The sequence below is a fragment of the Symphalangus syndactylus genome, chromosome 14 (genome assembly GCF_028878055.3).
Source record: "Symphalangus syndactylus isolate Jambi chromosome 14, NHGRI_mSymSyn1-v2.1_pri, whole genome shotgun sequence".
Taxonomy (NCBI): domain Eukaryota; kingdom Metazoa; phylum Chordata; class Mammalia; order Primates; family Hylobatidae; genus Symphalangus; species Symphalangus syndactylus.
This window is the reverse complement of record NC_072436.2, coordinates 49469712-49484307: the sequence shown is the minus strand read 5'-3', so window position 1 is coordinate 49484307 and position 14596 is coordinate 49469712. Positions and strand designations below refer to the sequence as shown.

General features: G+C 42.1%; 1 protein-coding gene across 50 annotated transcripts in view; it reads left to right on the top strand.

The window, feature by feature from the left end:
* Positions 1 to 13687, top strand: part of IL18RAP (interleukin 18 receptor accessory protein) — a 34840-nt gene extending 21153 nt beyond the window's left edge. For all 50 annotated transcript variants that reach the window (XM_063616729.1, XM_063616735.1, XM_063616730.1 and 47 more), the window contains 6 exons: positions 2355 to 2420; positions 4214 to 4337; positions 6196 to 6347; positions 8068 to 8205; positions 11971 to 12144; positions 12889 to 13687. In XM_063616729.1, coding sequence (XP_063472799.1) covers positions 2355 to 2420; positions 4214 to 4337; positions 6196 to 6347; positions 8068 to 8205; positions 11971 to 12144; positions 12889 to 13304 — 1070 coding nt within the window. In that variant the 3' untranslated portion in view covers positions 13305 to 13687. The remainder of the gene's footprint in view (positions 1 to 2354; positions 2421 to 4213; positions 4338 to 6195; positions 6348 to 8067; positions 8206 to 11970; positions 12145 to 12888) is intronic.
* Positions 13688 to 14596: the final 909 nt, after the last annotated feature.

Below are 14596 nucleotides of genomic sequence, written 5' to 3'. Positions count from 1 at the left end.
CAGCTCAGTAAGGGTGGGGAGCTTCCATTCCAGACTGATGAAGCAGCAGAGCTGATGTCCAGGAGATGAAGGAGAGCATCTGGGAGCAAGATTGACATCACACTCTTCTAATACATGTTAAAATTATCTAATTATCTAATAAGTGTTAAAATTTATGAAGGAACAATGGGGAGGCATTGAGGGTTTTAAGTGGGAGAATGTCATGACTGAATTTGTATTCAAGATAGATCACCTTGTTTGTTGGGTTGGAAGTGGGTTTTTAAGAGCAGGAAGGGAGGCAGGGAGAAGAGTTAGGAAGTTCTGTGGTCAAGCAGGCAGTTGCTGATAGGGATCTGAACAAGGGAGTGGTAGAGGGAATGGAGAGAAGTGGATGACTTTGGAAATGTTTAAGAGGTAAATCTAAAGAATTTGGTGTTCAGGAGAAAGGAAGAGGGAAAGCAGGAGCCATGGATACAAGACAGCCTTTGAGCTGGTCAAGGAGGGAATGTGCTGACAGAGCACATCAATACAGAGGATGAGAGCAGGCACAGTCGTGGAGCAGCAGGCTTGACTCATGGTTAAACCATGCCTCTGCTTGTGCTGTGAATAGACCTAGCAGAGGTGATGAGAAGTAGCTGGACTTGTAGGTCAACAGAGCATGATAATGGTTTTTACGTAAAAGATAGGAGAAAGAGAAGAATCAAGGAAGTTTTTTGTTTTCTGCCCTGGATAAGTTAGTGAATGGTGGTACCATTTAAGGAGACTGAAAAAGCTGAAGGGAAAGAGCATTTGAAGAGGAGATTAAATACTAGGCTTAAAAGGACTTTTAGTCATCCCAATCATGATGACAAGTAGGTATTTGGACAAGCCAGTCTGGAGAAGTTAGGGCTGGAGATGTGAATGTGAAGATGGTCAATTTTTACATAATATCTGAAGCCAAAGAACTGAATGAGATCACCTAGGAAGTGGGCATAGAGACAGAAGGGACTAGAGCCAAACCTGGGAATGCTTGAAGAGGTAGAGAAGAGGAAGACAATCCTCAAAGAGGATGGGAACATACATCAGCAAGTGAATATCAGTGGAAGGGTGGAGAGAAGAGCAACAAAGGAAGTGAAATTGATGAGGTAGGAAAGACATAACCTCAGGCACCAAGACCTTTCATAGGGAAGAGGCCTAGAGAGTAAACTTACTACCCAGGGGTATCAGGAGAAGTGAAAGAACACTAGGAGAGGACTAATAGTTAAAAGAGACACAGAGGAAGGGACAGGCAGAGAAGCAAATATAGCGGTTGAAGGTAAGCAGTAGAGTACGGGAACATGGAATCAAAAGAAGAGAGGGTTTCAAAGAGAGCAGGGCCAACAGTGTCCAATGCTGCTAAGAGGTAAAGTAGATGAAAAATTTGATTATGCCCAGTGGATTTAGGTGCATAGGTGGCACTGGTGAATTTGGCTAAAGCAGTTTCAGTGGACAGATGGCGGCAGAAATCAGGTTCCATAGGAGGTGAAAGGATGGAGGAAATTAGCACATAGAACTGCCTCTCAAGAATTTGGCTGGGAAGAAAGGAGAGTAAGTGAGGCTGGGATATAAGGCAGGGTGTGTTTTCTCTTTTTTAAGATGATGAGACTGAGCATGAATAAATGCTGATGAGAAGAAGCCCAGAGAAAGAGAGAGAGAGAGAGAGAGAGGGAGAGAGAGACAAGTTAAAAATACAGGACTGAGATGGTGCAAAGGGGAGAAGGAGGTCTCTGAGAAGTAAAAGTAGATGAGGTCAACAGCAAAGACCCTGAATTTTTCTTCATCCAGAAAAAGACACACCTTCAGGAGGAAGTTTGACAGTGGAGGCATATTTGACAGTGGAGGCATATTTGATAGTGGAGGCATATTTTTGGCAAGATGTTGATGGATAAAATTGTTAATTAAGGACTGGACTCTTCTTTATTTTGAAATAAACCATGAGTTTAAGGATGGACAGGTGGACTTGGATATGCTTGACTTGCACAGTTTCTTGGGTGGATTCTCCTTTCGGTTCAATTACTCAGCCAGATGGCACCACAAAGAAATCTTGTGGGAAAAGACAGGGATAAGAGCTCAGGTCTGCAAGGGGCAGGATTAGTGTGAAAGAGAATGCACGCAGGTGGATATGGATCAATTAACAACTAATGTTTTACCAGCACCCACAACCTAATGTGGCAGTCATTTTAGGGGGCAAGCTTTTCACATGGAAACCGGAATTCCTAAACTTACAGATAATTAGTAAAATGTGAAGACAGAGCTCCAAGACATTTAGATCAAAGTGTGGCTGTGCACCCAAATCTTCATCAAGCAGGCCTTCAGACTTCTCAATGCAAATAATAATCTTTGTTTTCATCTTTCAGTGGCAGACACTAAACTCAAACCAGATATTTTGGATCCTGTCGAGAGCACACTGGAAGTAGAACTTGGTAAGCTGGGCCTCATCGCCTTTGAATGACATTGTGCTGCTGGGAGCAGGTCTAAGTGTGATAGAAGGAAAACAGCATTGGGATTTCCAGTCAAACAGAATTGGGTGTGAATCGTAACTCAGCCATTGACTAGTTTTGTGACCTTGCACAGTTACTTCATCCTTTAAGCCTCAGTACTTAAATCCACAAATAGCTATCATAAAACTGACCCTAAAAGATTACATTGCAGGCTGGGCATGGTGACTCATGCCTGTAATTCCAGCACTTCGGGAGGCTGAGGTGGGTAGATCTCTTGAGGTCAGGAGTTTGAGACCAGCCTGGCCAACATGGTGAAACCCCATCTCTACTAAAACTACAGAAATTAGCCGGGCGTGGGTGTGGGTGCCTGTAATCCCAGCTACTCAGGATGGTGAGGCGGGAGAATCACCTGAACCTGGGAGGCAGAGATTCCAGTGAGCCAAGATCGCACCATTGCACTCCATCCTGGGTGACAGAGGGGGATTCCATCTCAAAGAAAAAAAAATTATATTGAGAAATAATGGGACAATGTATGTTAAGTGGCTGGAGCATAAAACCTGATCAATAGATTTTATTCTTCCTTAACTTCCCCCAGGAACAGATTTTGTATATGTTGGTTAGGTCTATCAGTTATGACTACAAATTTGCCAACCTGAGTAACATTAACTCTTATGAATATGACATTTAGTCTGGCATTTAAGAGAATTGTAGTAGAATTCTACAACCCCTGCTCAAACAATTTGTATTCCAAAGTAGCGTCTTCTTTGGGGTTGAGGAGAAATTGACTTCCCTGTGGGTATCCTTTTATTTTGTCAACTTCAATAACATCTATGTCTTTCTACACAGACAAATAAGAATTGCTGTATTAAAAATAAAATGCTGTTTTTCTTTTAATAATATAAATATTTTTCTAAAATGCTACTAAGAGATTTATTATTTTAGAAAGAAATGTAAAAATACATGTTTTTTTTACACTAGATGGCAGAAATGGTGTGTTCTGACTCTAGAAATAGCACTAGCTATATGCTCAACATCACAGGAATGGAAGGAAGGAGGAAAGGCGGAAAAACTTAGATTAATTCAAATAGTCAAGTTACATATGTATTAGTTAATTATAAAGTATTACCAGTGGAAAAATGTTAAGGTGCAAAGATGAGTTTTCAAATGGAGCTCCTAATCATTTCATGGTTAAATATTAAGTTTGAGGCACAGCATATCTGAATATTCCTCATGAAAAAAATGGGTAGAAAAAAGTTAGTCTCATACCATGCATGCCTATCCATAGTGAATTGTTCAGAAAAATTGTTTAATATCAAAATGATTTTTTATTTAAACCATGTGCTACAATAACCTTATGATTTTTACTTAATCAACAAATATTGGATAGTAATATTTTCTTTATGGACACACCTTGTACTTCAACAGTAGTGCAGAAGACTGGGCTGATCTCAGAAACTCCTCATTTTCTTAGTTTTTCTTAGTGTCTCCCTCAATCCACATAAGGGCGCTTAGTGATATAACCATGCTCATCTTCATTTTAAGAACATATGGTCATATGGTTGAGATAGAAGGATTGCCCAATAGAACAAATGTACCTGGTTTTATGCATTTCTGAATGAGAGCTGTGTACATGCTTCATTATTTCTGGCACACATATTCTACCTGCAAACCTGACTGCATCAGGAAACAGCTTCTGGCGACGTCTTCCTCCCAGGCATAGGACAAAGTGTTCTCACCAGCTTCCTTCTTGTTTTCTGTGGCCTCTTCATTTTCAGGAAAGCCTTTAACTATAAGCTGCAAAGCACGGTTTGGCTTTGAAAGGGTCTTTAACCCTGTCATAAAATGGTACATCAAAGATTCTGACCTAGAGTGGGAAGTCTCAGTACCTGAGGCGAAAAGGTAAGAAAAAAACTCAAGGATTCTGTTCTCTGCAATTCAGAAGAGACACTTTTACCTTTAGAATCTTCTGAACCATACAGTTGATGGTGTAGCCACGAGCACCGACTAGTGGTGAAAATAAAAGTACAGAAATGCAAAGTGCAAAGGGTCATTGAATGAAATATTTAAGTTGCTTTAAACCTCAATTTGTAGAAACAGTTTGACGTGGCTGCTTTCAAAGTCAAGCTATTGAGCAAACAGATGTACTGACCCAGACTGCTTGGAGATAAGTAATACGTCCAAGAAATGGGAGGAAATGCTGCTTACCCTCACTCTGCTTTTCACCGGTGCCACCCGTTCAGAGTGTGGCAGGTCCAGGGATCCAGATGTGTGGGATAATGAACAGTCTGGAAAACAACCAGGGGAAATGGCATCATAATAAGAAGTCTGACAAAAAATATGTGAAGTGAGGAATACCTGAAGCAACTTAACCCCGAAAAAGAGGCTTAGAGGAGGGCTCTCTGTCTTGAAATCCTTGGGAGCTATTACGTTGTTTGAGAAATTTGACTTGGTTTGTTGCTCTTTGGAGCACAGAACCCGGATCAGTGGTTCGAATTTACTGGTGAGATATTTTGGCCGGTAGAAAACCCTAGATATTTGGAGCTATCCAATCACAAAAAAAGTTGATCTCCAGTCCCCAGAAGGATCAAAGGGCCTGGATCCAGTGATGTCCAATCAGACGTGTCTCTAAAGGATGCATTCCCTGATTTTTCGAAGATGTGACCCAGAGTAAGAGTCTATGCATTAAGTACCTTCTTCTGATACTTAATAGATATCAATAAGCAAATGCCATATCATTTTGAAAAGTATACATCATTACAAAAAAAGTACAGAACAAATTTCGGTCACAACGATAAAATTTAGTAAGAACTTTTAAGATCAGGAAGGTCATCGGGGCCCATCTTAAGCTGTTATTGCATTAGAGTTCACAGTAGGAGAGTGTAGTCAAGATGCTTTGACATCACCCACCCTTGAGTTTAAACCCATTTTCTATCTGGTGGCAATATGACCCTTAGCCCTTGTGAGCCTCCATCACCCATTGATAATCTATGGATAATAGCCTGCACTTTGCAAGCTCACTGGGAGGGGTGGTTACAGCAGAGGTGTTATGCCTATCACAATGTGTGACAGGTAGGAAGCACTCAGTGAATAGGAGCTGGCATCGTGGTCTCAGAGCAACACAGCCTAAAACATCATTCACATACACAAGATTTCTTAACACAAAGATGGATTGTAGATTGGTAACTTCGGATAACTCAAATTGCGAATAAATGCCAAGACTCCCAACTTCCTGGGTGGAGCAGCATGGCATAAGCCCAGGAATCAGGCAGCCCATTCCCTGCGGTGTGGCTGGGGCTACTCACCCACCTTCTTTGCCTTGTCCTTGTCACTGGCCAAGGCCATTATGATCCTATTATACTCTAGGGTTCCTGGGAGGTGAGGAATGGAGGACATTAGAGTCCATATTTGGTGTGCAGAAGAGGGACTGATACATAGTAAACCTTCGGTAGGAGTTGGTCATTTTAAATATTTTTCTTAAGGTATTGTTATTATCTATTTTCAAGGGGAATTCTTAGAGTGAGGAAGGTCAGATGAGTCTGACAAGTAAATAACGTTTTAGCGTGAATGCTTAGAAGAGTCAATAATTGAGTCAAGAATGAGCCCTTTTTGACCATCTTACATTCTCATGGTATCTTATACTATTGATCTCACAGTTCTCTAAAAGCCAAACTGTTGGCTGCTTATACGTGTTCCAAATGCTGCAAATGGGTGTCAATGTATGTTACTGAATGGAGTGGTATTTTTTCTCCTTTCTCAGTATTAAATCCACTTTAAAGGATGAAATCATTGAGCGTAATATCATCTTGGAAAAAGTCACTCAGCCTGATCTTCGCAGGAAGTTTGTTTGCTTTGTCCAGAACTCCATTGGAAACACAACCCAGTCCGTCCAACTGAAAGAAAAGAGAGGAGGTAAGCCCAGAAGGTTGCCCAGGAGGCATGAAACTGCTTTCACTTGAGAGGGGAGGAGTTTTCCTAAAGAATAGTAATAATGGTGACAGCGATTACATTTTCTAGATGACAGACATTGTTTTAAGCACTTTCCTGGTGTCAACCCATTTAATACCTTGACCAAAGCCACACAACTAGTAAACTGCATATTACTGGTTTAGAGCTAGTTCTCTTAAGTAATACTCTGTGTTCGGGAGGCCATGTTGGAAAAGCAACTCATTCATGCACTCATTCATTCATGTATTCATTCTACAATAGCTATGGGGCATGCCCAGAGTGGCAGGCATTGTGCTAAGACCTAGCCTCCTTTCCAATTTTTCTTTCCTGGCTTTCAAATCCAGAGGACATGATGGATTCATGTTCTGATGAATGGAGAATGGAAGAGAGAAGGAGTAATCTTGTTCATTGTTCAAAATGGTGTGTGTATATCACAGATATATTTAAAAAAAAAGCCAGAGTAGAAATTCTAGGTAAGGAATAGCGTTTAAATTTCTTTAAAAAGATGCCCAGAGATGAAATTGATATCACTCATTCCTTTAATTAATAGAGAACTGTAATTATAAGCAGGTTTGAATGTTTCTGAGGCTTAAACAAGACACAGTGTGTTCTGGCCTGTAGTAAACGCTCTGTGAAGGGGATTGTCCCCCATGGGAGTATGCAGCAGATCCCTCGTGTCAGGTAAGACAGATGGGACTCCTGGCCTCAGGAAATTTAGGCTGCAGTAGGAATGATAATACAACAAAATAATTTACAATATGCAATGAGAGAGATGTAAATGGATTGTGTGGAAGTTTACAAGAGGAAAAAATAAAATGAATATGATAAGTTTCCCAGGCCACCCTCATCAGGAACTGCCCATCTCCCTGGGGTCTCTAGTGTTTATTGTAAGACAGTTCTCAAAATGTGATTTTTAAAAATTTTATTTTAATAGGTTTTGGGGGTACAGGTGGTTTTTGGTTACATGGATAAATTCTTTATCTAAAATCTTTAGATTTTTGAGATTTTGGCATACCCGTCACCTGAGCAGTGTACACTGTACCCAGTGTGTAGTCTTTTATCCCTCACTCCCCTCCCACCCTTCTCCCTCAGTCTCTAAAGTCCATTGTATTATTATTATGCCTTTGCATCCTCATAGCTTAGCTCCCACTTAATAAGTGAAAACACACAATGTTTTGTTTTTCGTTCCTGAGTTACTTCACGTAGAATAATGGTATTCACCATTCTGGCTAACAAGGTGAAACCCTGTCTTTACTAAAAATACAAAAAAAATTAGCCGGGCGTGGTGTTGGGTGCCTGTAGTCCCAGCTACTCGGGAGGCTGAGGCAGGAGAATGGCGTGAACCTGGGAGGCGGAGCTTGCAGTGAGCCGAGATGGTGCCACTGCACTCCAGCCTGGGCAACAGAGAAAGACTCCATCTCAAAAAAAAAAAAAAAGGATAATGGTCTCCAACTCCATCCAGGTTGCTGCAGATGCCATTATTTCATTCTTTTTTATGGCTGAGTATTATTCCATAGTGTGATTTAAGAGGTTTCCAGATTCACAAAAACTGCTGCTAGTAGCAATGATTTTGATAAAATAATAGAGCCGGAAAAGGTGCTGGGTGGGCCATAGTGCTGGCCTGAACATGGTCTTGGTCCAATCCCGCTGCCTCTGTCTCTTCATACTGGCCCTGTCTCCACAGTGGTGCTCCTGTACATCCTGCTTGGCACCATCGGGACCCTGGTGGCCGTGCTGGCGTCATGTGCCCTCCTCTACAGGCACTGGATTGAAATAGTGCTGCTGTACCGGACCTACCAGAGCAAGGACGAGACGCTTGGGGGTAAGTTTACCTCCACATGCAGCCCTCTGACTTTTCCTCTCGGAATTGACTTGGAGCAGGACAACAGAAAATACCATCACTACCCTTTGGCTTTGTTTCCTCAGAGTTACCTTAGAAAAGAATTTCAAACGTCCCCTGCCAGCCAGGGCAGAGCATAAAGAAGGAGCTGAAGAAAGAAATGTCCCCACTGGATAAAGTCATGACCCTGAGGTTTTGAGGCCTTCCTCCAGGTCTAGTGACCTCACACTGAGGAAGGCTGGAGAAACAATTATTTTTTTCATTCCAGTTGCCAGGAATCTTGTAGGCAATGCTATTGTGAAACATGTTGGACTTAAAAATAATCCCTCTATAACCAACCTAAAGCAATAGGGCAAATGAGTGAACATCTCTGTGCCTTTGTTTCCTCATCTATAAAACAGGATTGTCATAGCACCAATTGCAAAGGATGCTGTGAGGGCTCATTGATATATTCTTAAGACACATTTAGTATTCATTTATTTATGTATTTATGTATTTATTTATTTTGAGATGGAGTCTTGCTCTGTCTCCCAGGCTGGAGTGCGGTGGTGCCATCTCAGCTCACTGCAATCTCCACCTCCTAGGTTCAAGCAATTCTCCTACCTCAGCCTCCTGAGTAGCCAGGATTACAGGCATGCTCTACCACACCCAGCTATTGTTTGTGTTTTTTAGTAGAGACTGCTGGGTTTCACCATGTTGGCCAGGCTGGTGTCGAAATCCTGACCTCAAATGATCTGTCTGCCTTGGCCTCACAAAGTGCTGGGATTACAGGCGTGAGCCACTGTGCCCAGCCACGTTAAGTATTTAGAATGGTGCCCAGCACACGGTAAATGCTCAGCGTGTGCCAGGCTATGGCTGTTTCTTGAGGATTAGAGTGTATGCCTGCCATTTAGCTACTTTAATGGTCACAGCAATCCTACCAGCCAGGTAGAGAGACAGGAAGTCATGTGCCTACAATTGAACCACTGGAAGGCATTAGAGCTTGGGATTTGGGCACAGGTTGTCTGGCTTAAGAGATCTCATTAGCTGTTACCTCAGTTAACCTCATCTGTAAAATGAGGGTTTTAAGATGGTGGGAATGCCCCCAAAAGTGAGAAGTCCTATAAAATGCAAGTGTTATTACTATTAATGAAGCACCTGTCAATATTTCAGGCAGGATAATCATGTTCATTGATGTTTGCTTCTTCGGAATAGAAGCATTGCTTCTGTTTTTTTCTAGTCCTGGAAATCTCTAAGGTTAGAAGGTCTGCAGTTTTAATAAATGACTCCGTTGCTTGGAAAAAGCAGAATCCCTTTTTGCTGGATTTCAGGGATAATTATTTACCTTACTGAGAGACCCCTCCAAACTCCAGTGCTTTCCCAAACTAGGAATTCAGTGAGGAGTTGTCAGATCACTAGGGGAAGAAAGGGTGAATAAAGACCAGCATGGGAGGCTGGTTGTGGTGGCTTACACCTGTAATCCCAGCACTTTGGGAGGCCAAAGTGGGAGGAATGCTTGAGCTCAGGAGTTCGAGACCAGCCTGGGCAACATGGTGAAACTTGCCTCTACAAGGAATTTTTTAAAGTTAGCTGGTCGTGATGGTGCCCCCCTGTAGTTCCAGCTACTTAGGAGGCTGAGGTGGGGGAATCACCTGAGCCCAGGAGGTCAAGGCTGCAGTGAGCCATCATTACATCACTGCACTCCAGCCTGGATGGCAGAGCGATACCCTATCTCAAAAAAAAAAAAAAAAAAAAGAAAGGAAAAGAAAAAAAAAAAGTGGCCGGGAGCAGTGGCTCACATCTGTAATCCCAGCACTTTGGGAGGTCCAGCCGGGCGGATCACTTGAAGTCTGGAGTTTGAGATCAGCCTGGCCAACACGGTGCAACCCCATCCTTACTAAAAATACAAAATGTAGCCAGGCTTGGTGGCAGGCACCTGTAATCCCAGCTACTCGGGAGGCTGAGGCAGGAGAATCACTTGAACCTGGGAGGTGGAGGTTGCAGTGAGCCGAGATCATGCCACTGCACTCCAGCCTGGGTGACAGAGCAAGACTCCGCCTCAAAAAAAAGAAAGAAAGAAATGCATCAGTCACATCTTTCTTTAAACTAACTATTGAGAATACATACTAGAAATCCTTAAGCCAAATGTTTTTAAGATTTATTTTAATAACTTTTTTGAATGAAGCAAATTATGTAATCAATGTCTTAAAATGCTATTTACCTTACGATTCTGGAGCTGGCATAGAAGAGTCAGTCAATGGGGAAACATTTACTTGTGTCCTTTCTTTTTCTACTTTGCAAAGACAATGTTTTAGTGATCAGATCTGGAGGCAGAATCCAGTTTTCAAGCACAGGGATGCAGTGCCCTCTGTTGGCCAACCTAACATTTTTTAGCAAAATGACTGCTTTGAAGTTAATGCTAAGTAACCAAAATTTTAGAGATGTAGAATGTTAGAATTCTGGAGGACCTCAGAGATCATCTAATACTCCACTCTCTAATTTTATGACTAAATAAATGTAGTGTCCGTGTTATAGAAAAATTTTAGTTTGCTGGGATTTCACATGACATGGAAGAAATAGAGGCAACTATGGTGTGTTACACATTTAAACAACACAGCACCTACCTGCCAGCCATGCCCCACAAGTCTTGTCCTTCCTACATGAGCAGTGAGGTGCTTCATAGGTTAGTTTCCCAACCTCAGCTCTTTTACATCCTCCTCTATTGACTCTGGGACCTTCCTTTTTGGCACCTGGTACTTCCATCCACTGAGGCATCTTTTTAGGTTTACCTTGAACATGGTGTACTACTAAATAGCATCAGCAATCAGGGCTATTGTTTACCGTTTTGTAAAAATACTTTGACAGGGATTGTGGAAATTGCTGGAATACAAATCTGATGTATCCCATTCCAAAGCCTGTGAGTTAAGTGTCGGGATTTTCTACTTCTTCCAATGAGTTCCTTAGTCTCAGTAATCATATGCATTTATGAAGTATGCATATGAAAATATAGGATATTTTCAAGGTCTCATATGCCTCTGTTGACTATATTATTTTACATATTATATAAATCATTATTTTATAATATAGTCAACAGAGGCGTATGAGACCTTGAAAATATCCTATAACAAGTTATATATATATATATATATATATATATATATAGTTTTCCATCTAGAATAGAGGGGAATGGACATTTATCTTGCTCCTCCTATGAGCCAGGCACCAAGAAATTCATATACATTATCTCATGAAACCCTTAAAACAGCCTGCCCAGGAGTTATTATTGTCTTTATTTTACATATGGGGATTCACATATCAGCGTATGGGTCATCAACTCTCCGAGGAAGTACTTTTTCTCCTTGGATACAATGTCCTGGGTGTTAGCAGTACTTTGCTTGCTGGATATCATCATGTTGGATGGGGCAGACTCCTATTTGATGTGTGACTAATGAGACAGAAACACTGCAGGTGCAAAGAAGGCTCAGAGAAACTTCCGAGTTCGTGTGATTTAATCAAAGAATGCCTCAGCCGTTTGACCTAAAATCAGTAAAAATGCAAGAGTGCTTCATAAATTAGAATTCAATTTGGGGTGAACAATCAATACCGCTCAGTGGTATGATTTTGAAATGAATTTTTAAAATCAATTTAGTCACGATCCCAAATATTATTTCTTATTCATTTACCATATGATTCAAGCATATGTATGTGTACCATGATAGTAAAAAAAAGTAAATGACTTATGTTTTTATAAATTTTCCTATTCTTCAGATAAAAAGGATTTTGATGCTTTCGTATCCTATGCAAAATGGAGCTCTTTTCCAAGTGAGGCCACTTCATCCCTGAGTGAAGAACACTTGGCCCTGAGCCTATTTCCCGATGTTTTAGAAAACAAATATGGATATACCTTGTGTTTGCTTGAAAGAGATGTGGCTCCAGGAGGAGGTAAGTCCAACATGTCAAGAAAAACTGCAGTGCAAAAAGGGCAGTTTAATTCAATCTCCAAGTCTTTTTTGTCATTATTTGTCTTGGAATACAGATCTGGGAGATTACATGAGGTTAGAACATCTTGGGCAACAACACAGAAATTATATGTTCCAGAGATGTGTTCCATTATCAAACAGATCCATCACCAGAAGAAAACAATGATATGGGGTCCTAGGCAGTCCTTCTAAAACAAAGATACCTCTCCTGGCTTCGCAGCTGAAGGCTGCGAAGTGAACTACTGGGTCACCCCAATTTAGTGGCCCCTCTGATTTCTGGGACTCTGCCTTCCACAAAGCTCACTCAGCAGTGGGTCAAGAAGGCTTCTCAGGCCTGGGCCAAGCCCTGGACACCCTGAGAGGTCCAGATCTCAGCCTGTCCTGCTGGCCTCCTCCTCCTTAGATACCCCCATCAAGGAGCCTGGGATGTTCCATGGCTCCCGTTATCCCAGCTTACCTAGTTCCAGTTAGCTTTATTCCTAGAGGAATTGCCAATCTGGGGAGACTGAACACAAAGCAGGGAATGTAAAGGTGAGAGTCACTAGACACTGGAGCGTATCTCCAACTGGCAATAGAGCTGATACAGTGTAAGTGGCAGAGTAAACATGTCTCCCTTCCTCCTTATGTAAGAGAATCCATTGCAAGGACCTCTCTGACTCAAGGTTGAACAATATCAATTGCAAATAATCAAATGTTTTATTTCCAGTGTATGCAGAAGACATTGTGAGCATTATTAAGAGAAGCAGAAGAGGAATATTTATCTTGAGCCCCAACTATGTCAATGGACCCAGTATCTTTGAATTACAAGCAGCGGTGAATCTTGCCTTGGATGATCAAACATTGAAACTCATTTTAATTAAGTTCTGTTACTTCCAAGAGCCAGAGTCTCTACCTCATCTTGTGAAAAAAGCTCTCAGGGTTTTGCCCACAGTTACGTGGAGAGGCTTAAAATCAGTTCCTCCCAATTCTAGGTTCTGGACCAAAATGCGCTACCACATGCCGGTGAAAAACTCTCAGGGATTCACGTGGAACCATCTCAGAATTACCTCTAGGATTTTTCAATGGAAAGGACTCAGTAGAACAGAAACCACTGGGAGGAGCTCCCAGCCTAAGGGATGGTGAAATGAGCCCTGGAGCCCCCTCCCGTCCAGTCCCTGGGATACAGATGTTGCTGGACAGAACTCACAGCTCTGTGTGTGTGTGTGTTCAGGCTGATAGGAAATTCATAGTCTCCTGCCAGCACCAAGCAAGCCTGATGGACAATGGAATGGGATTGAGACTGTGGTTTAGAGCCTTTGATTTCCTGGACTGGACAGAGGGCGAATGAATTCTCTAGACCTTGGGTACTTTCAATACACAACACCCCTAAGATTTCCCAGTGGTCTGAGCAGAATAAGAAAATACAGCTACTTCTGCCTTATGGCTAGGGACTGTCATGTCTACCATGTATTGTACATATGACTTTATGTATGCTTGCAATCAAATAAATATTATTTTATTAGAAACGAGTGATTTTTTTTTTTTATTGAGACAGAGTCTCATTCTGTCGCCCAGGCTGGAATGCATGTTATTGGCTCACTGCAACCTCCGCCCCCTGGGTTCAAGCAATTCTCTGGCCTCAGCCTCCCTTGTAACTGGGATTACACGCACGAGCTAACATGCCCAGGTAATTTTTGTATTTTTAGTAGAGACGGGGTTTCACCATGTTGGCCAGGCTGGTCTCGAACTCCCGACCTCAGGAGATCCGCCCACCTCTGCCTCCCAAAGTGCTGGGATTACAGGCGTGAGCCACCATGCCTGGTCTTAGAAACAAGTGATTTAAACTCTGCCTGAAGAATTTCTGTAAAGAAGACAATTCATAATCCATGGTCAGCCAACAACTCTGGGGCACAGAAAGTGAGCATAAAAGGTAAAGACTAACAGGACCCAGAATAGACCGGGCTAGGGTTGGTTTCTACTGTGTTCTTATGTGAAGTGCCCACACTGGGTGGATGAACTAGAGGAAGAATCCCTTTTTTTGGGAGGGGCAGATGCAGTCTGTGCCAGGATATAGGCTTGGAAAGAAGAGTAGGGTTAATTTCAGTTCCTCCTTGTGATGTCGGCCAGAGATCTTTGTGTTAGGTATAAAAGTGTAAATCCTTACCCTGCGCCCCTGGAAGTACAGACCAACTGGACCAAAATGATCAGGCCAATGAAGAGACAAGGAATGGACTTGCAGTGACATACAAAGCAGAGAGACAGTGGCCAGAGTCAGCAGTGCAGCTAAGAGTCTGGGGAATAAGGATATACACTGGTTAAACGGCAGCAAGAATGGAATGTGAACAGAGCTGTAGCCTGAACCTTCTGCTGAGGCTGGCAATCCTGTGTGCTTCTGATCTGGGCATCTCCCTTTAAGTCCTCCTAAGTAATAAGGT